Source organism: Camellia sinensis, chromosome 7 (assembly GCF_055761805.1).
Source record: "Camellia sinensis isolate YWXY chromosome 7, ASM5576180v1, whole genome shotgun sequence".
Classification (NCBI taxonomy): domain Eukaryota; kingdom Viridiplantae; phylum Streptophyta; class Magnoliopsida; order Ericales; family Theaceae; genus Camellia; species Camellia sinensis.
Genome location: NC_138967.1, coordinates 192767184 through 192790369, shown reverse-complemented (window position 1 = coordinate 192790369; position 23186 = coordinate 192767184). Strand labels below are relative to the sequence as shown.

Below are 23186 nucleotides of genomic sequence, written 5' to 3'. Positions count from 1 at the left end.
AACAGCTAAGATTATTACATAAAAGTACCCTGAGTGGCTTCTTTCAGCTGTCTATGCCAGTCTTGTGAGCAGCAAGAGAGAGGAACTGTGGGAAAGATTGGAGAGCATTGCTCAGAGCACCTCTGAACCGTGGATAGTAGCTGGTGACTTCAATGACTTTGCTAGCCAAGAGGAAAAGCGAAGCCTTACAAGCAACCCTCGTAGTAGCCAAGATCATAGAAGAACTAAACTTTCGCTGATAGCATGAACCGTTACAGTAATATGGACCTGGGATGTTCTGGACCGAAGTTGGCTTGGACTAACAATCGAAAACGTTGGGCCAACACAATGGTAAGGCTAGATCGAGCTACATGTAACAGTGAATGGAGAACTAGCTTTCCTGAGGGACTGGTTTGTAATCTCTTACGAACCTACTTTGACCATTCCCCACTAATGGTTTTTACCCAAGGTAAGTCCCCTTATAATCCTTTTTGTAAGCTTTTTAAGTTTGAGGCTGCTTGGATCTCTCATGAAGAGTTTCAAGCAGTGGTGAAGGATAACTGGATGAATAATCAAGACTCTTTATTGGCTAATCTTGATAATCTAGCTCACAAGGCTAGTCTTTGGAATAAAGAGGTTTTTGGCAATATCTTTCGGAGGAAAAGATGGCTACTTGGGAGAATTGAAGGCGTACAAAAATCCCAAGCAACCATCTATTCCTATAACCTCCATGTGTTGGAAATGGATCTTGTTGATCAGTATAATAGAGTCCTCTACCAAGAGGAGTTTCTCTGGTTTTAGAAGTCAAGATCTAAGTGGATCACTCAGGGTGATAGAAACACCAAATTCTTTCACCTCCTCACCTTGACTAAGAGAATGAAAAGGAAGATTGATGTATTAAAAGTGGAAGATGGTGTTTGGGCTGAAAGACCTGAAGATCTTTAACTGATGGTGGCTACTTACTTCATTAACTTATTCTCTCAAAGTTCTAACAACACTTTGAGCCACTGGAACAACTTGACCAGTCACACCCTTAGTAATAAGGATAACAGTGATCTTATGCTTAATGTGACTGATGAGGAGGTTTGGAAGGCCATGAAGAATATTAAGGCTTTCAAAGTCCTTGGTAAAGATGGTTTTCAGGCCATTTTTTTATCATACTTATTGGAAGGTGATTGGTCCTGCTGTGTGTGAGTTTATTAAAAATTGATTTGTCAACCATACCATACCCTTTGCCATCAACAGAACCCTGGTTCCTCTAATCCCAAAACTGGAAAGCCTTGAGACTATTAAACAATTTAGACTAATTAGTCTGTGCAATGTTACTTATAAAATCATAGCCAAAATTTTAGTTAGCAAAATTCGCTCCCTTCTTTGCCATCTTGTGAAGCCTAACCAAAGCAGCTTTGTTCCTAGTCGATCTACTAATGATATTATTATCATCTTTCAGGAAATTATCCACACTCTAAACTCAAAAAAAGGGAAAGTGGGAGGTATGATTCTCAAAAGTGATTTCGAAAATGCTTATGATAGCATCTCTTGGGCCTTCTTGGAACAAACCTTCAATGAATTTGGGTTTTATTAGAAACTTATTGAGATGATTATGTGTTGTGTGACCACTGTGAGTACTGCTATCCCATAGCAATCCCGGTTTTCCTTTATTGTATATTGTGTTCCGAACTTAGGCTCCGTAGTTGTTGGTGGTTGTCTATATCTTGTTTCCATCCTTTTATTCCTTATATTTGAGTTTTGGGATGTATTGGGTAGGTTTGTAACAGGTTGGGTGTGATTTGAAATAAATGGTTGCTATCCAGATTTTGGTTTCTTCGCTCGAGCAAGACTTTTGTTGCTCGAGCGAGCTTTGGGTTTTAGTTCCTTCGCTCGAGCTAGGGTTCCTTCGCTCGAGCGAGCTTGAAGTGGTGTGTCTCTTGGCTCGAGCGAGCACTCTTGCGCTCGAGTGTGCGTTTGCGTCTCTTTTTGACCTGAAGGTTGTGTTTCTTCGCTCGAGCGAGCGAGCTCTATGTTTTGGGTTTCTTCACTCGAGCGAAGACTCCTACGCTCGAGCGTGCTTCTGGGTTGCAGACCTGAAGCTTCGCATTGTGCGCTCGAGCGAGCGAAGAAGTGGTCGCTCGAGCAAGCCTCGCATATATGAGATCGCAGCAGCAGTTCTATACTTTACGTTTTGATCTTCTTTCCTTCTCAAACCCTCTCTCTCTACATACACCATCTCTCTACAAATACACCTAGTTCTAGTGGTCTTCTACCCTAGTCCCTTTGTAAGAAAGGTAGAGCTTGGTGTGGGCTTCACTTTGATCCCAAAATTTGTGGCTTTGGAGCACTTTGAGTTTCTTCCTTCTTTTCCTTTGAGCTCCGAAATTTGAGGTAGGATAACCTACTCCTTTCTATGAGTTTTGACGTAAATGTTTGGTATTTCGTATAGATGGTGTTGTTTGGGAGTTTTGGGAAAGTTAGAGTTTGTTTTGGAATTATAAAAAAGGGGTTTTCAATTGTTAAGCCGCATGTATGTGTGAGACCTTGGAAAATGGGATTATTGGTGTAAAATTGAGAAAATTGAGCCTTAGGGCTAAAGTTGAGAAAATGAGGAAAAAGACCTAATTTAATGTGATTGATTAATTTGTATAATTAATTTGGGGAAACATGAAAATGTGAAATTGAGTTGAAAATTATGAAATTGGGAACTTATGAGATTGAATGGTGTAGTTGGATTAGTCAATCACTCATCTATGGAAATGTTGATAATTTATCTGTTTGATAAATTTATTTTCTGTTTAGAAATAACTGTTTTGGGCTATCAGTGGAGGATAGTCTTGATTGTTGTAGATACTGCATGATGATTAGGTGAATTGAAACTAATCATTTGAATTATGTCATTGTATATGACGGTTGAATTAACACATTGAATATGTGTCTGGATTGATCATTGTATATGATAAAGCGTTTAAATACATTGTATATGTATCTTGTTTGGGAGGAGATAGGGGATGTACTCCATGGTTTGGGGAGGAGATAGGGGATGTACTCCCAAACCTATCTGGAAGGAGATAGGGGATGGACTCCGTTGAAAACTAAGTTGGCCGGAGTGTCCAGGGTGAAAGTCCCGAAATCTTAATTACGTTTGCATAGCGTAGATGAATTGAAGTGTTGATAATATGAGTTGTAATCTCATTTTGAATTGAAGTATTGAAGTGCTAACAAGATGAGTTGTAGTCTCATTTTGAATTGAGTATGATTAAAATGTTAATAGTATGAGTTGTAATCTCATTCTAAATTGATTATAATTAAAGTGTTGATTTGGATAATGAAGCGGAAAGGGATTGAAATATGGTTGTGAATATGGATTGGTTATGGAAGAGACGTACATTGGCTAATAATATGAGTTAAACATTTATTAAATGCTAATGTTTTAGTTATTTATCATATTTGGTTTAGCGTATCTCTACTGGGCTTTGGCTCACCCTATATGGGACATCATTTTCAGGTACAGGTGATATGCCACCTCTAAGGATGTAGCTTGGAAGGTTTAGAAACTGAAGGCTTATTTTTTTTTAGTTATCTTTTGTATTACATGTAATTCAAGCCAAGGGCTTAATATGTTTAGAGTTAGAACTCTCTTTTGTTGAAACCAAGTGTTGACTTGGAAAGTTGTAAGCCCGTAGGGCATTTACTTTTGTTATCAACATGTAATACCTTTTGTAAGAAACACTCTAATGAATGAATATACTTTACATTCTCATGTCTATGTATATTTTAAATGATTGGTTTATATATTTATTTTGAGGGCGTTACATATCCTTTGGAATGGGGTGCCTTTGGAGGAATTCAAACTTGAGAAAGGGCAAGGCAGGGAGATCCCCTATCTCCCTACCTGTTTGTTTTGTGTATGGAAAGACTTTCCAACATGATTAGTGTGAAAGCTGCAAAAAATAAATGGAAAGGCATCCAAACCTCTAGAGGGGGTCCATGCCTAACCCATTTATTTTTTGCAGATGATTTAATGCTGTTTAGAAAAGTTGATATGAGAAATTGTAATATCATTAAGACCACTTTGGAAGAATTTTGTGAGATTTCTAGGCTTAAGATCAATGCCCAAAAAGCTAAAGTGTTTGTGTCCTCCAATGTTGATAGGAAGGTGGCTAGAGACTTGAGTGCTAAGTGTGGTATCCCCTTAACTTCTGACTTAGGGAAGTATCTGGGGGTCCCTCTTATGCATGTGAGAGTCACCAGAGGGCATTTTAATCATATCCTTGAGAGAATGCAAAAGAGTTTGGCTGGGTGGAAAACTAAAGTGCTCTCTATGGCTGACAGGACTACTCTTATTCAAGTTGTGAGCTCTGTCATCCTGCTTACACTATGCAAACTAATGCTTTCCCTAAAAAAGTGTGTAATGACATTGACAAGCTTAATAGAAACTTTTTGTGGGGTGATACCCTAGAGAGAAAGAAAATTCACTTGGTTAACTGGGATAAGGTTTGCCAGTCAAAAAATGCTGGTGGACTTGGTATCAAAAAAGCCAGGGATCAAAACCTGGCTCTTTTGACTAAACTGGGTTGGAAAATTTTGAATAAAGAAGATTGTTTATGGTGCATTGTTCTCAGTTGCATGTATTTGAGGAACTTTCAATTCTTTAATTGGCCTAAAGGGAAATGTGCTCCCTTTATGTAGAAGAGCATTCTCCAAACTAGGTATACCTTTAGAAAATGGGTGAAGTGGAAATTGGGCAATGGTGCTTTGGTAGATATTTGGAAGGGTTGGTGGTGTGGGGATCAATCTTTTGTGGATGTAATGCCCAACACACACCAAACCAACCATATAACTATTGAGGGTTCTAGTTCTGTGGCTAAGTTTGGTATTGAACAAGGAGAGTGGAATGTTGTGAGACTTTCTTTATTGTTCCCTCCTAACATTACCGCTATCATTTTGAATACACCACCTCCTTTTAACAATAACCCTGATAGTTTTAATTGGAAAGGCACTCAGTGTGGTGAATTTCTTGTGGCCTCTGCCTATCAGTTAATCATTGGTACTCCAGGTGTGAGGAAAATTGGAGCTGGCTTTGGAAATTGAGACTGCCTTAAAAACTTAAAAGTTTTATGTGGTTGGTCTTGCATGGAAAGTTGCTCACAAACCATCTGTGAATGAAAAGGGATCTCACCCCTGACCCAACTTGTTCTAGTTGTTATGAGGTGAAGGACTTATAACATATGTTTAGAGATTGCTATAAAGCCAAAGAGGTGTAGTTGACTTTGTGTGGCAGACAGTGATACATGAGGATGATTAGGTGGCAAGATTGGCTTTTTTCAAACTCCAAAAACAAACATCTTTTTAATACTCATGCCACTTGGTGCTCTGTGTTCATTGTGACTCTTTGGAAAGTTTGGAAAAATAGGAATTCAGTCATCTTTGATGATGTTTCACTTCATCCTCAGGATAGTACCAAATTTATTTTTGATTACTTTAAAGATATTGACTTAGCTTTTAATGTTTCTATTACACATCCAAGGCCTGCACTTAGATTGATTAATTGGGTTCTTCTACCTGCAGGAAAAATTAAGCTAAACATTGATGGTAGCAGGAATATGGGAGTTGGAGGAGGCTTTGGAGGAGTCGTTAGAGATGAAAGAGGCAGCTGGATATGTGGATGTTATGGCAAGATGGAAAGTGGCACAAGCTTGGAGACAAAGCTGTGGGCTCTTTACTAGGGATTGACAGTGTTGTTGTAACAAGGAATGAATGAAGTGATCATTGAATCTAATGCTCAGTAGGTGGTGCAACTGATGTGAGAAGATACAACCAACAAATTACTCAGAAAGGTTATCGTTGTTATGACCCTGTTTCCCGTCCTTTATATGTCTCCCATCATGTTGTCTTTTTTGAACGTCTGTTCATATTGATCCATTTCCTTCTTAGATCCCTCTTAATGAGTACATCTCTGCTATTCCTATGAGCTTGTTCTCTCTTCTCTTCATCCCACCTCACCTGATGAGTCCCTCTTCCCTGACTCCTGTGAGTCTGTTCCCTCTTCTCCTCGTTATCCTCCTCCACCTGCTCTTCTCCTCCTCCTCCTTATCTGTTATTAGTCTATTCTTGTCGCAAGGCTCTTCCTCCACTAGTTGTCACTGCCCCTACTTCTGACGACTCTGATCTTGCTAACCGTAAGTATCCTCTTCGCATCCGTAAATAAGTAGTCAAACTTGGTTTTGCTAAAACATGTTTTTTTCCTTCATACTACACATTTTTGTATGTTATTCACTCTTTTTCAGAACCCCAATTTTATAAGGAGGCTTGTCAAGATCCTAATTGGGTTCGATCTATGAAGGATGAGCTATCTGCTTTGCAAAAGACTACTACTTGGGAGTTAGTTTTGTTGCTTGCTAGCAAAAATCTAGTTGATTGTAAATGGGTCTATAAAGTCAACTCACTCTGATAGTTCTCTTAAGCGCTACAAAGATCGCCTGCGAAAGGTTTCTTTCTCCGAGGAGTGCAGTATTGATTATGAGGAGACTTTAAACCCTGTTGTCAAGATGATTACTGTTCGTACTTTCATTTCTATTGTTGTTGTTCGTCATTGGCCTCTCTATCAAATAGATGTTAAGAATACTTTTCTTAATGGCCATCTTACTGAGGAGATTTACATCCATCCTCCCTCCGGCTTTCCCATTCCTCTAGATAGGTTTGTTCCCTTCGGCATGCGCTATATGGTTGAAGCAATCCTCTCGTGCTTGGTATGATCGCTTTCAGGCCGTTGTCACTCAACTTGAGTTTCATCCTTGTGCATCGGATTCTGTTTTGTTTCTCCTTCACATATCTGCTAGTTTTGTTTCCCTGTTATTATATGCGGATGACATGATTATCACTGGCTTCGCCCCTTTTGTTATCTTTGAAGTCAAGCAGCATCTCTTTCGCACCTTCGAAATTAAGGGTTTAGGCCCTTTGTGGTATTTTTTTGGTATTAAGATAGTTTATTCTCTTAAAGGTTACTTTCTATTTCATGCAAATGAGATTATTCACTGTGTCGGTCTAACAACACTAAGATTTCTGATACCCTCATTGAGCTTAATGTGAAGCTTAACACTACTGATGATATCCCTCTGAATGATCCTACTTTATATCGAGAGTTTATGAGTTGTCCTAGTTCTAGTAAAGAAAAAAATTAGACTTTATTTGAAATTTAATAAATAAATAAATAGGCATTTGAAACTCAACATGTCAAAAAAAAAAAAAAAAAAAAAAAAAAAATTGAAAAGGAAAGCGAAAACTACGTCAGAGCCAAAGACGAAAGCTCAAAAATTAAAGATAACATTCAAATCAAGACTATAAGGGAATTGATTTGAAACTTGTTTTTAAGATAGAGTGTCCATCTAAATTACCATGAATTGTGTTTAGGAAAGTGATTTATAACAAGAAAATTGCTATTGGACTCTATTTGATAAGCTCAATCCAATAAAAGTTTACTTATTTATCCAAAAAAAAAAAAAAAAAAAAAAAAAAAAAAAAAAAAAAAAAAGTATGTTCATTAGCTCAAGTCATGTCATATGATTCCATGGATTTCAAGAGAACTTGGGACATGTTCGGTACAATTTATAAGGGTCGTTTATAACCCTTTTTATATGAAAAATACTACGGGCTACAAGATTTTGTTAATTTTTTTATCAAATAATCACACGGGTATAGGATCCATGTGAATGTGATACCGACACTCATATAAATGTCTAGTAAAAAAATTAGGGTAAATTACAAGCACCCTCTCGAGGTTTGGTAAAAATACAAATTCTCCCCTGAGGTTTGAGAAATTACAAATTGCCCCCTGAGGGTCAAATTTTCATAACAAATTAGGAGAAATTAGGGGGAATCTGTATGAAAATAAAAATATCAGGGGGCAACTTGTTATGGAAATATAAACCTCAGGGAGTGGGATGTAATTTCTCAAACCTCAGGGGGGAATCTGTATTTTCATCAAACCTCCAGGGGGTGTTTGTAATTTGCCCAAAAAATTGGTAAAAGTTTTAGGGTTCCTGATGTTGCTCTTTATATATATATATATATATATATATTCTGCAAGCTTATGTCAGATGTTTAGTTTAGTTTTGAGTAAACTATCAATAGGTCCTAAATTTTTATAAGGTCTTATTGAAAATAGGTCTTAATAAAATTATCGTTAAAAATATAATCTTGTAATAATTTTTTTACAAGTCGTTAAAAATTGACAATTACTGACTTTTTTTGGTCACATTTTTATAAATTGTCACTAATACTTATAATTAGTGACGTTTTTCTGTGACGAAATTTTTAAACTGTCGTTAAAAGTTAAAAATTTAGCTACTTTTTTTGTGAAGATTTTTTTAAATTGTTGTTATAACTTATAATTAGTGACCTTTTTTATAACAAAATTTTTAAACTGTTACTGAAAATTAATCATTAGTGACATTTTTTTAATAGTGTTTGATAAAAAACAATTTAAATTATCACATGACCTATTAAATAATAAATTCAACTATTAAGATCTACACGTAAGGCCTTTTTAACTTTTGCCTCCTACTTATTTGACAAAAATTAAGTTTAATAAACTAATTATTGTGAAGGTACTTATACTTCTTAATTTCTACTCTATAATTATTAGCTTATAGTTTCTAAGAAATTCCACCAGTTGATAATCTATACTATATATATATATATATATATATATATAACCAAATGTAGTTATTTTGTCAAAAGCCTCCAAATATTTATTCCTAAATTCTCATAATTTTAAAACACACTCTTTCCTACGTGGCAACCTTATTTGATTGCCTTTCATGTTTTCTATTTTTCTTCATTTTTTATTTGTTTGATTAATTAAAATTAAAATTAAAATTAATTTCATTACTTATGGATAAAGATTTGAATTTCAAAATTCCTCCATATAGATAAACATATAAAAACTAAAAATTAATTTTATAATCTACAGATAAAGATAAAAAATAAAAAATTAATTTAAAAAAATTAATTTCATAACTTATAGATAATTTAAAATTTCTTCCCATAAATAAACAAATAAAAGTTGATAAATAACTTATAAAAATTAATTTCATGGCCTACAAATAAAGATAAAGATTAAATAATTGATTTTTTTTAAAAAAACAAAATTACTCTCTTTTTCCCCCCTCATTTCGTACTTTAATTAAAAATTCATAAATAATTTATGAAAATTTATTTCATGACCTATAGATAAAGATAAAAATTTTAAAAATTATTTAAAAAAAATAATTTCATGACTTATAGATAAATAAACATATAAAAATTGATAAATAATTTATAAAGATTAATTTCGTGGCCTACAGATAAAGATAAAGATTAAATAATTGATTTTCAAAAAATTAAAATAATAAAATTTAGATAATGATATGATTTGTTAATCTATATATCTATCAAAAACATATATATCTAAATCTTTATTTTGATTTATTCATTTTTTTTTCTCCTATCATATATTATCTTTTTTTATTTTAAATTTTTTATCTTATAAAATGCTCTTATCTATAACTTCTTATCTCCTATTAAATTCTTAACATTCTCTTGATAATTTTTATTATTCGTTATTATCTACAAAATGATAAAGATTATAAAAAAAAAAAATTTATCGCTCTGAATGAGAATAGTATTAATAATGAAATAATAAAGGCTACATGGGAGAAGGTAGCACAAAAATCTCACAAATTTATTTTTTTTCACTATATTTATAAAAGGTAATAATTTGAGATTCTTTCTATTAGTTATTAAAAATAATTTGCATTAGATCATTGTTATGTTTTTTTTTTTTAATTTTTTTATAAGGCTGTCATTCGTTATAGTATTTCTTCAATCCCGTCTCTAAATTCTCTCTTTGAAATTTTTGTTTTTTCAATAATTAAGTGCACAAAAATCTCACAAAATTAATTTTTTTAACTATATTTATAAAAGGTAATAATTTGAGATTCTTTCTATTAGTTATTAAAAATAATTTGCATTAGATCATTGTTATGTTTTTTTTTTTAATTTTTTTATAAGGCTGTCATTCGTTATAGTATTTCTTCAATCCCATCTCTAAATTCTCTCTTTGAAATTTTTGTTTTTTCAATAATTAAGTTTAGAATCAATTTCTTATCAAATTTGTTTTCTTGATCCTTATTTTATTGAAGGATCGGGACGAATAAAACTTTCATATAATATATGAAATTAATGAATATAATACAAAGATGATAGGGAAGTACTACATATTTGTCAATATCTCTATGTTATTATTAGTTGATTTGCTAGATTATACTATCAATTTAGAGCACATATGATTTAATTCAATGTTCATGACTCTATTTGTATTTGACCATTTTTTCGTTGAGTAACCGATATAATTTTTTTTTGGGTATATAATGATTAAAGCTATCATTTGTTATATTTTTTTAAGTACAATTCAAATAATTTTTTATTATTTTTTTTTATAGATGGATTAAAACTATTTTCTTATATAATTTTTATAATATTATGACATTCTTATCTTGATTAATTTTTTTAAAATAACGTAGGAACTATGCAAGTATTATTCAAACTATGGAGAATGATTTATCCTTTGATATGATATGAGTGTGTCATTGATAGAGGAAATCAAAGATAGAGAGTTGCTAATATAATCAATTAATGATTTGTTTGAGAAGTTCTTTTTATAAGCAAGGCAACAAACTTAGATTAAATTTTTTTTAAAACTACTTATAAATTATAATTAAAAGTTGATATTTATTCATAATTTGATCCCACAATAATAATATACACCACTGATTTAAAAGTTCAAGTAAATTTATGATAACTTTTCTGAGCTTATAGAATTTCTCTCTTTTAATGTTTTGTTTAGTTTGATACAAGTTATTTATATTATCAAGTGACACACAAAATATATATAGTCTATTTTTTCGTGCATCGCACGGATTACCGCTAGTGTATATATATATATATATATGTTTGTCCTTTTCTTTTGTTGGCCCAGCAGAGAATGGTTGGGTTCACTAATTCCAACAAAGATTAATCTAACCCGTATGCCCATTCAAGGACCGAAGAAAGTAGCAATTCCATGGTGCATATATGAAGAAAGTAGCAAGTATTGAATTTCCATAATCTAAGATGCAAACACAATACAGACGAAAGAAAGAAGGAAATCGAAGAGGTAGGAACGGAGGTGGGGAGGGAGTAGGCATGTGCGTGCTATGGTTCAAACGATTTGAAAGTAAAATTATAAACTGAATGATAGATTAAGAGATTAACGAATTGACAAATTATGATTTGAGTAATTTTGAACCGATTGCAAAATATTCTAACTAATTATTAAGTTTTTACATAATATATAATACTAACTCACATAATATTTTTCATATACATAATACAAATTAATTTTACATAATCTTTTTCATATATATAACACTAATTTGTAACAAATTTCATATATTAAATATCTTTTATACTCATTTTTATTTTGATATTTCATTATAGATTAAAAAATATATATGTATTAATTATAACAAAACGAAGCGATTTCGAATACGAATTATAAATTTAAAGTTTAAACCGTGATTAACGGATAGAATAGTACGGATTGATACGGATCAATATGATTTTAACAGATTAAGCGATGCTTTGCACAGTTCTAGGAGGGAGGTAGGGAGATGGACCTTCCTCTGTTTGGTTAGTAGGAAGAGAGGAGAGAAAGGAAAGATTTTCTTTTCAACAACTTGCACCATAATTCAACATTTGTTATTGACCAAACAAGAATACAGAAAAGAACAGTAGCATAACTTCCAAATCTACAACGAGAAGAAAAAGAGTTGAAGAATCAACTCACATGCCTGAATTTATACAAAAACATATATCAAAAAGTTATATTACACCAGCTCTGTAGTGAATGTATGTATGCATTTCAATGTCATTTTGAAACTAATGCATCAAGGGAGACCCAGTGAAAAACTGAGTGTTCAACAATAGTGGGTGAATGAAAACATAATCAACAGACACGGTCACATACCAAAGCTGTAACCAAACACTTCTTTACACACATGTTATTTTCCCTTCCCTCAGCAGCCATCTTTTTCTTTATTTCGTGATCAGTGTTGAATATGCTGTTGGTAGGCTTGTTGCATACAAAACACTTTTTGTTCTTGGCATGATGCTGTCAAACAAAAGAAGAGTCATAAAGGTTACAATTTGAAAAATAACATGCAACATGGCATAACACTAAAAATGATCAAATCCTAATCTGTACCAATGCATTTGATAGAGACCCACAATGATGTGGGACAAGGGAGTTGAGCCCTATATCATTAGGTGTGTAATAAATCAAAGTTGAAGGTCTCAAATATTTTTTTTATGTTGTGTTTGGTTGGGGGATTTGGGGAGAGATTTGGAAAGGAAAATGAAAAAGGTAGGTGAAATGTGAATAAAACATGCCTATATTTTACCTAGTTTCACACATCTCTTCCCTTTTCCTTTCCAAATCTCTCCCCAAATTCCCAAACCAAACATAGCATTAATGAAATTCTAATTTGTACCCATATATATATATGAAATACGAAAAAAAAAATCATTTCCTAGAAGAAGAAAAAAAAAAAAAAAAGCACTGAAACTCTCATTTCTTTAAATTTTACATATTATTCTATTAAGGCAATGTAAAGAGCTCATTTTAACAGCTATGTAAACTTGAAACGGGATAACTGTATCGTCTCGTCACTTTATCTTTTACTATCTTTCACTTCAAATCGTCAGTAAAGACAAAGGTATAGTTCCATGTTTCCTTATTAGTGACAAATATATATATGAAATACGAAAAAAAAAATCATTTCCTAGAAGAAGAAAAAAAAAAAAAAAAAAGCACTGAAACTCTCATTTCTTTAAATTTTACATATTATTCTATTAAGGCAATGTAAAGAGCTCATTTTAACAGCTATGTAAACTTGAAACGGGATAACTGTATCGTCTCGTCACTTTATCTTTTACTATCTTTCACTTCAAATCGTCAGTAAAGACAAAGGTATAGTTCCATGTTTCCTTATTAGTGACAAATAAAAATTGAGAAACACAAGAGAAACATTTCTCCCCCATGTCTAATATTTTTCATCTCATGCACTGTTTCTATACATGTGATTAAATAATTTCCTTTTACTTAAAGACAAACATCAAATATTTTGTAATAAAGCATACTCGTTGTGAGAATATTATGCTAATTATGTAAATATATTAGATTGATTGTGTGAATATTAAATTGATTGTAAGAATACAGGTTTATTCGTATTTCTTTTTTTAGATTAGGTTTATATAATTCAGTTGTACTCTTTATATTATAAACAATTAAATATACAGTTTTATTTAAAAAACTTACATGGTATTAGAGCCAAATACGAAACCTTAGCAAAAATCGCAACTAGTTCTCTGGTCTGAGCTTTAGTTTGGTCAAGCCTTCTAATTTTGTTCTTTGGCTTTGATCGAAGCTCATCAAAATCTTTCAGCGATCTTTGAAGTCACGTTCCTACCGGAGTCTTGCAATCAAAACTCAAAAAGGTTTTAGGTACAACAATTTTAGTGCTCTCCAATTAACAAGCCACCTAAAACAAACCTAGATTTCAATACAACAACCTTGTTGGAGATACAGGCTTGGTTTTAGCTGTGACATTATATAAAATGTAAATTGTTTGCCAACCCTACATCTGCCTAAACCTAAATCCCAACAATTCAATGGTACAAGTTCGTCCATCCCATGATAATAATAATAATAATAATAATAATAATAATAATAATAATTATTATTATTATTATTATTATTATTCACAATAACAATATAAAAGTATTATTTCTTTTCTCATAAATATATACAAAATGTAATATTGACAGTATTACATTCATTGTGGAGAATGTAATGCTACATCACTATATTATGTCCATATTTTTATGAAATATTTGTGTTGTTGTATTACTTAATAAGTATGTATGAATTGATTTGATTCTAGTTAATACCAAATCTAGAACTAAACCAAACATGATTACTTTCAAATCTTTGAACCTAAAACCAATTTTGATTGGATTCATTGTTCTTAAATCTAAAATCAAATCAATCTATTAATAAACTAAATCAACCCAACACATAAAAATCAAATTAATTCGATTATTGAATTTTTTCATCTCTTTATGCACCCCTAACATTAACTTTTTCTTAAAGGATGTCGATGAGCATCATCTCTTAAGCTGACAATATAGAGTTGGGCCATGTGCCCACAAGTAAATGTGATTATTAAAAGTTGTTTTGGGACCACTAATTGGGAGGCACCAAGGGCACATAGGTCATTCCCAAGTCATTGAAAACCCTAAATGAGGGGGTACTATTTCACATATATATTTGTATTTTTTTTTTATAAAAATAATATTTCAATGGGACAATTTTAAAATAATTACATGGTAAGTGAAATATTTTTTAGTGTAAAGTCTGACATACAAGAGAGACGCGTACTCCATAAAAATGAGATTAGATATTAATTGTTGAATAAGAATTAATTTCTTTCCTCTCATTTTTTTTCCTTCTCAATTCACACAATTTTGTTTGTTTAAATATTAATTATTGAACAAGTAAATTTCTAAACATTATCTATTGAACAAGAAATAATTGTTCGGATATAACTATTAGAATTGAGTTTTTTTTTTCCAATAATTAGTATATGAATTATGAATTTTTATTCCATAATTGATACATGAGCATAAAAATAGCAAACATGAATATTTTTTATGGTGTGCAAATACAAACTCTCCTAAATGGAAAGAAAAAGTTTAATAATACAAAAATTTATCACGGACATAAGTTACAATCCTCTCACATAAAATGAGTTATTTAGTTTTGGCTTTTTTAGTTATCTTTTTGGCTTTTTTTGACTTTTTTAGTCGTTTGGTATTTTTATTTGACTTTTTGACTTTTTGGCTTTGAAATGACAAAGTTGCCCTCCACTTGAAATGATACTTTTTTGACTTTTTATTTGTATATGGGTCAATTTAGTAATTTTGTAACTTTTTTTTTTATCCTTTTGTGATTTTATAACTTTTTTTTTTTTGTCTTTTGTGATTATATAGCCAAAATAATTTTCCAAACCAAGGCTAATATGAAAAAATTATAAAAAATAAATCTATTTTATAATTAATTTTTGTATAAACAAAAAAAATCAATAATCTAAAAGTTGAAAGAAAGAAAGCATGAATGCCAGACAAGGCTGAGCCTAGGAGAGGCCCATATGTTGATTCAGACCCTTGTGTTTACGGCTGAGCAAGGAATCCGTGAAGTCCGTAATCCGATCCAGTCCAGTCCAATCCGATAGGTTTGGATTGGTTTTTTGAATCCGCGGTTCGGTTTCGGATTGAAGAATTAAAAATCCGTAGTTCACGGATTGGTTCCGGATTGAATCACACAGTTCCGGATTGGAACCGATCCGGACCGTATACAAATAGTCTATATTTTTATTATACATCCTCCCCCATAGTATCTTCTCTTATTCTATGTAAAATCTAAACTCAAACCTAAAACCGTATAATATTTTCTTTTATTACTTTTGTTTATTAGTTTTAAGTTTTAATTTGCAATTGTCTAAATACTTATGGTGAAATCAGTTTTCTTATGGTTGCTTAAATTCTAGAACAGTATGTCGTTATTATAGAAAAACATGTTGCTATTATGGAACTAATATAGCGCTATGTTTATATTTTTATGAAATTCAAGTGTTATATATATATATATATTTTTTGTTATTTAATTATGTGAATCCGTGGTCCTAAACCGATCAAATCCGTATTTAAATGAATTGGTTCGGATTGGTTCCATGATTTAAACGGATTGGATTGGTTCCAATTTTTTAAGAACCGTAAATAACGGATTGGTCCTAGTTTTACCCCAATCCAATTCAATCCGGACCATGCTCAACCCTACTTGTGTTTGGGACAAAATACATGGAAAATTATTGAACATGAAAAGCTCTACTTTAGCTTTGACCCGCCATCCCTCTCTCTCTCAACTCCATTATTATACATGTTGTAGTCCACATAGAACTCTTTCCAAACAAAGCATTTCTTCCTTTCCTCTACTCTCTCCAAACATTTGAGGAGGGGTCACTCACTCTTTCTTTATCTCTCTGCCAACACTAGTGCTTTACATTTGCTACAGAAAAACCCTAAAGTTCTGGTCTTGTAACCCCTCAGGTACTGCTTTTTGGGCTTCTTTTTCTTTGTACTTTTGAGCTGTTCCTGCGATTTGCTTTGTGGGTTTGCTTCTCTACCCTCTATTTTGTTTTTTAGCATCTGGGTTTTTGTGGGGTTTCTGATCCTTTGTGGTAGGGTTTCCATTAGGAAGAGGTGGGTCTGTGCTCAAGATCTGTGCTTTTCATTGACCCATATCTCTTTTTTTCTCTTGTTTATCTTCTTGGGTTTGTTCTTATCTTTTGGTATGTGGTGTTTAATGATCACGAAGAGCTATTGAGAAAGAAAAGAAAAGAAAACCTACATTTCTCATGTGAATTGTTTGATTCTTTGTTCCAATCGATGGTAAAGCTTGGCAGTCTATTTTGAGGTAGATGGGTTTCTACTTCCATGATGTTTTAGTTCTTTTTATATATCTTGATTGTTTTATGGAAAGATTTATGTCTGTGTGTGTGGGAGATTTAATTCTTTTTGTTAATTACATCTTGAATTTTCATTCATTTGAGAAGATGTTTCAATACTTTAATCTCTACGATTTCTAGAGCCAAGATGGATTGTAGATCTACTTGGTTCACATGCCTGTGTTTGGATCAATGATTTGAGAGAGTGTTTGTGGAGGGAAAGGGAAAGGGAAAGGGAAAGGGAAAGGGTAAGGGTGGGGAAAAGTGAAAAAAAAAAAAAAAGATTATATCTCCACTTCTCTTTCCCTTTTTCCTTTCTCTTCACAAATCCTTGATCCAAACACAGCCCAAGTGAATCTGTTTAGAGCTGGGTTTATGATCAGATCCCTGGAATTTGTTGATTTAATAGTGGAACTTTTTTTCTTCTCCCTCCCCCTCCCCCAAAAATATTAACTGTAATCTTGTGATTGGATTCATCATTCACGTGACCTATCTAGACCTAGTTGTAATTTCATTGATTTGAACTCAATATTTTGAGTCCTGGCATACAACATGTTGTGTATTTGTAATTTTCTTTTCTTCATTACTATAGATACAATCTGTTTGTTGATGGAGTTGGAGATGAGAAAAACGATGCTGATAATGGAGAGAGCCGTGTATTAAACCCAGGGCTGGGCTGACTAATGGGTTGGTTCAGTCTGATTAATTTAACGAGTTTGTAGTTTTCTTGATGGCCTCGAAATCTTGTGTCAGAACTTCACCGGAAAAGCTGAGAAAAATGATCGGTAATCAATCATTAGAAGGAAATTCTTGTAGGCCTTCATCTTTGCAAGTTACGAAGATGAGTAAACCCGAGCATGTTGCACCCAAAAACTTACCGAGAAATGTGCATCAAGCTACCCCTAAGCAGGACAAGAACTCGCTGAATTCTCAGCAAAAGGGGTCTTCCAACGACTTAGCTGATAAATTAGATTCAAGCTTATCTTTGGGTGATTTGAAACAAGTACCAACAAATGCAAGTCCTACAGTCAGTGATTCTAGGGGATCACTTGAGAATGGAGCTTATCAAGAAAAGAAATCATCGGATCATGGGACTGTAAAGGAAAGTTCGGTTTCCGCTAAAGTTAGTGATGGGACTAGTAGCCTTGGAAAGACTAGTGGAAGTGCTAAAATTAGTGATCGAGTCGATTTTGTTGAGAGTGGAAAGAGCAGTTTGTGCAGAGGTAGCACAAGCAGTGATGTAAGTGATGAAAGTAGTTGTAGCAGCTTTAGTAGCAGTATTAACAAGCCTCATAAGGCAAATGACTCCAGGTGGGAAGCGATTCAGGTTGTCCGAGCAAAAGATGGGGCATTGGGTTTGAGCCATTTCAGATTGCTAAAGAGGTTGGGCTGTGGGGATATTGGAAGTGTCTATCTTTCGGAGTTGAGTGGCACTAAGTGTTATTTTGCTATGAAGGTTATGGACAAAGCATCACTAGCAAGCCGTAAGAAGCTACTTCGTGCTCAGACGGAAAGAGAGATACTGCAGTCTTTGGATCATCCTTTCCTTCCAAGCTTGTATACTCATTTCGAGACAGACAAATTCTCATGTTTGGTGATGGAGTTTTGCCCAGGAGGTGACTTGCACACACTTCGGCAGAAGCAACAGGGGAAGCATTTTTCTGAACAAGCTGTTAAGTATGAGACTCATCCTTATTCGTAAACTCAATATAGATAATATCTAATTGAACATCGTTAACTCTTAGAGATCATTTTGGTGCATGCTTAGGTTGAATGTTTCTCATCAGATTTTAATATTCATTCTATCTATGGTGATTTGTTGCCATCTAGTTGTTGTTTCTATAGTTGCTGTGCTTATAAAACTATCTATTAGTTCATCCCCGTGAATCTAGATTCTAATTAATATTGGTGGTATAAATTCTTATTATGATTTTCAGCGTGATTAAAGCATAGTGTTTTTTGAACTCCACCAGAAACTCTTGTAAAAATCAAGATTGTGAAGCTAAATGGAGTGGAGTTATTAAATATTTTTACAAGTAGACACAGAATTACCAGGAACTTTCTCTTCTAAAATAGGTACTGTACATAATTGGCATGGGAAAGAGGTTCTTCATTTGAAAAGCTTCGATTCATAGGTTTCCAAACAAATAATGTTGAGAGCATTTACATAGAAAATCCCAAGGCATTGAAAGAACTTATGATTGAAATTTGTGTCTGACAGTGTAAGTTTAGTCACATACCAACATTTTCTTTTTCTTTCTTGCTCTACCCAACCCATGTTTTATGTTTTTTTCAATTTGTTGAATTTGGGCTTTTTTTTTTATTTATTTTGTATTAGTTTTCACCAGCACAGTATTGGCTTCTGTTGCTTTTTATTTTTTCATTTTCCCACTCCCTATCTAGGTGTCCACTTTGTTACTAGTACTACCAACAGTTGTCCAAATGTATTCATTTATAGAATACATTTTTTTTTTCCATCTTGCAGCTACTCTATTTCAAAATCTGCTTCTCTATCACTCTCATATTTGAACAAGGTCTTCTAATTCTTTCCACTTTGTCTTATAAAGCATTGTTGATTTTGAAGTTAGTCTCTTCTAAAATGTCCCTCTAATATTGATTGGCAAGGCATCATTCCTATAGCATGTCTTTTACATAATGGTTGGTTCTATGGGTAATATCCTCTTCATTTTTGATCCCTCATGAGCAAGGCAAGATATAAATATATATATATCGAATCGAAATAATTCCAAAATTAGATTTCGGAATGTTTGTTTCAGTGTTGAAAATCTTTATTCTCATATATAGGTGACTAAGGATTTGCCTATACAGGGCTGTGTAAGGGATGAGCTTGGGTGCAGCAGACTTAACCCTTCTTTTGTATTTGCACAAGGTGGTTGTCCTTAGATTTGAACTATAACTTTTTTTTTCTCATTTAGTAGTTTCATAGGGGCTGTTAGGAAAATGAGAGACTGGCAAACTATAGTGGGACAGTTGTAAGCGTCCATAGTTTGTTAGCTTCAATTATGCCTAAATCAAATTTTTTTTTTTCCTGTCTTACTTTTAAGTTCGGTTTCAAAGAGTTGGTTCTAGTTGCCTGAATACCCATTTTACATGGATTTGGATACGAATACCAGGTGTGGGTGTAGGTACGTGTTTAAGTGTCAGATCTTCATAAAGCTAAGTTGTAAGACATTAGGAGATGTATTCAAAAATTGGATATGGATACAGGACCTGTCATGGATACATATATTTCATATTGGACAATATTTGTAGAGTAAAATGTTGTAAATTATGTAGGAATATACTTGAAATTAAATAGGATTAAGAGGGGGAAAGTGACACATATCCTGCACCCTTACACTTGTTATATCCAGCAGCAATGGATACTTTGAGAGAAATAGAAAGTCCATGTTCCATGCAACACATCTCAAAACATTTAGGACTCTAAACCATGTTTCCATGTAACACATATCTCTGTCTCTCTCCGTTTGCATTTTGTTTTAATTAAGTGTCATCAATCAATACAATAGACATCGAATTTTGTAGAAACAACATAATACGATAGACAATCATCTCAAGGCGATGCGAGATGGACATGAGACTAAAATATAACATGGCACCAGTATTTTTTGCAAGCTGAGTTTGATGGAATTGCTGAGTGATGTTGAATATTCTAAATTATTTTTTAATTATATCCTTGCTCTGCTGGACATTCTTGTTTGGCTCACATTTAGAATTGGCTACCTTGTTTTGTTCAAGAGCTAACAACTAGTGATGCTTTAAAAGATGCAAGTCAATCAAAATTAGAAAAAGGGCTATCATATGGTGCCTGGCATAAGCATGGAAATATGTAAAACGAAAGAAAAATGATAGATAAGCACCTTAGGGCCATTTGAGGGGAATATTGACTTTGAATATCATGCTCTGATACTCTTATTTATATAGGAGCAACTGACTTCAGGGAGGAAAATGCAGATTTCTTTGTCTGTATTATATCACTTTCAGATAAACACCCTTTTATGTTTTTGCTTCCTTTTCTCTTCACTTTTTGTCATCTTTTAGTAGCGTTTGCCAATTTAAAATTAGCAGCATGCATATACGTTGGCTACATTTTAGATATTGCCATTCATGACACAATTTATCTATTTGGGGCTTTGTCCTGGCAGTGTCTACTTCATTTGGTATTGACCCTTGTTACTTGCAAAGTTTTAAAATTGATGCTATAGAAGTGGGAAAAGGCTTATGGATTTGGTAACTTTTAACTGGGGTGGTTTAGAAAGTGGCTTTTTGGCTAAAATACGAGGTGAAAAAAAATTGAAGTATTTGGGAATGGTTTTTGGGTTTTTTATGAAAAAACATATAAAAATAGAGAGAAGGGAATGAATCTTTGACTTTTTTTTATATGGCCTTTTGACTTTCCCAGTGGCTTTTTGGCTAAAATATTTTCTTCCCAAACACACCGAAGTTATTGGAACACAAAAAATGATGAGATTAGAATGTAGAAATTCAATGTAAAAATGAAATTCATGTGTACCACGGGGTGCTTTGTAGTTGGAGATTTTGTGTCTGTAAACTAGAAATGCTTGTTTCACTCCGGTGAAAACATGAATTAATTATTTTGTCATTTTCCTTCTAGACAACATCAGCTACGATTTTATTGTTTCTTTTATAGTTGTATGAAGGAAAATGAAAGTCATCATAAAACATTGTGTTTTCACCGGAAAACAAGCTCATTTAGGAGGAAAACGTTCATGTTTGAAAGGTGGAAAATATTTTCTGAACTAAAATCTTACCAAAACCGCCGCCGCCACCCCCACGACACTGCTACCACCCTGCTGCCAGCACCCTACCATCACTCCCACCCCCAACATCATTTCTACCGAAAACATTCTCAAGTTACATTCTTCTTATATCATGTCACCTAAATCCAGAGAACATAAGTCTGCTGTTCTGTCAAAGCCTTTCATTATTTGTGCTCAAATTTTATTGTCATCAAACTTACAAATGTCAATATGCAGGTTTTATGTAGGAGAGGTCCTCCTTGCTCTGGAATACCTCCACATGCTTGGGATTGTCTACCGTGACCTCAAGCCAGAAAATGTCCTCGTGAGGGAAGACGGACACATAATGCTTTCCGATTTCGACCTCTCTCTCCGCTGCACTGTCAGCCCAACACTTGTCAGGTCCTCGTCCATCGAGACCGAACCCTTGCGAAAGAACCCTATTTATTGTGTCCAACCAGCTTGCATCGAGCCCTCTTGTATCCAACCATCATGTGCAGTCCCAACCACTTGTTTCACCCCTCGCATCTTTTCGAGTAAATCCAAGAAAGAGCGAAAACCCAAAAATGAAGTTGGAAACCAAGTCAGCCCGTTGCCTGAGCTTATTGCTGAGCCAACAGGGGCACGTTCAATGTCATTCGTCGGGACCCACGAGTACTTGGCGCCTGAAATCATCAAAGGCGAAGGGCATGGCAGTGCGGTGGATTGGTGGACTTTTGGTATCTTTTTGTATGAGTTATTGTTTGGTAAAACTCCTTTCAAGGGATCGGGAAATCGAGCCACGCTGTTGAACGTTGTTGGTCAGCCACTTCGGTTCCCAGACTCACCCGTTGTCAGTTTCGCAGCAAGGGATCTGATAAGAGGGTTGTTAGTGAAAGAGCCACAGCATAGGTTGGCGTACAAACGAGGCGCAACGGAAATAAAACAACACCCTTTCTTCGAAGGTGTGAATTGGGCTTTGATTCGTTGTGCAAGCCCACCTGAGATCCCAAAACCGGTTGAGATTGAACGAATTCCAGCCCCAACTGCATCAACTAGTGAAAAAGCAGCTGTTGTAGTAGCCAAGCCTGATCAGAAAAGTTCTGATAATTATCTTGAATTCGATTTCTTTTAATTCTTCTTCCTCAGGGAAAGACGTTGAGTTCCAGAGTATTTCAGAGGCATTGATGATGATGATGATGATGATGATGATGATGAAGTCAGGGTTTTTAATATCAACTGTTGATGATTCATATGGATGTTTCAAGTTGTTATAATGAACAGTTTTCCAAATTTGTTGTATTGCAAAAGCTTAAATGTTGTTGATATCAATCCCTATTGTGATTTCAGTAATTGATCTCTTTTCTCTTCTCTTTTTTTGTGAAATGATTGAACAGTGAACTTAGAATCTGTTTGAAGATTTTGTACCATGAGGAACAAATTTTGAAGTTTGATCTGTCCATTTTGTTTGAGCATTTGTACTCAATCAAAATAAAGATATGGGATAAATCATTGTGCATCATTCTGGCTTTTACAGAAGTTTGGCAATTATTTTTTTTACTGTTTTTCTTTCTTCTTCTTTAGTTTTCTTTTTAATTTTTTTTCTCAAGAAAACCCTTCACTTTTAGATACTTCTAAACTAGACGATTAATTTATTTTTTAAATAAAAAAAAAGCTATTAAAGATGAAATTTTTTAAAACAAGATTGAATTTTTTTTCCTCGAATATTGTCTTTTTGAACAGTTCAATGGTGTTGTTCCAGACTACAAGTCTTTAGACTGGTCTGGTCAAACATGAAGTGCTGTTGAGC

The 23186-nt window shown here is 33.6% G+C and overlaps 2 protein-coding genes across 3 annotated transcripts; both read left to right on the top strand.

Annotated features, from left to right (window-relative positions):
- Positions 1–261: 261 nt before the first annotated feature.
- On the top strand, positions 262–780 carry LOC145796418 (uncharacterized). Its single transcript, XM_082881523.1, has one exon. The coding sequence runs from the start codon at positions 262–264 to the stop codon at positions 778–780; it is 519 nt and encodes a 172-aa protein (XP_082737649.1).
- A 15176-nt stretch (positions 781–15956) lies between these two features.
- On the top strand, positions 15957–22729 carry LOC114319770 (serine/threonine-protein kinase D6PKL2). 2 transcript variants are annotated; one of them, XM_028266818.2, is made up of 3 exons: positions 15957–16218; positions 17209–18293; positions 21635–22729. In XM_028266818.2, the coding sequence occupies exons 2-3, from the start codon at positions 17347–17349 to the stop codon at positions 22509–22511; spliced, it is 1824 nt and encodes a 607-aa protein (XP_028122619.2). In that variant the 5' UTR covers positions 15957–16218; positions 17209–17346; the 3' UTR covers positions 22512–22729. The 2 variants fall into 2 exon arrangements, with proteins under 2 accessions (XP_028122619.2, XP_028122618.2); XM_028266817.2 differs by having other exon boundaries at positions 15962–16585.
- Positions 22730–23186: the final 457 nt, after the last annotated feature.

Coding starts and splice junctions, on each gene's coding strand:
- LOC145796418 (XM_082881523.1), top strand. CDS start 262: ATGGACCTGGGATGTTCTGGACCGAAGTTGGCTTGGACTAACAATCGA.
- LOC114319770 (XM_028266818.2), top strand. CDS start 17,347: ATGGCCTCGAAATCTTGTGTCAGAACTTCACCGGAAAAGCTGAGAAAA. Junction 18,294..21,634: donor TTTTCTGAACAAGCTGTTAA/GTATGAGACTCA, acceptor GTCAATATGCAG/GTTTTATGTAGGAGAGGTCC.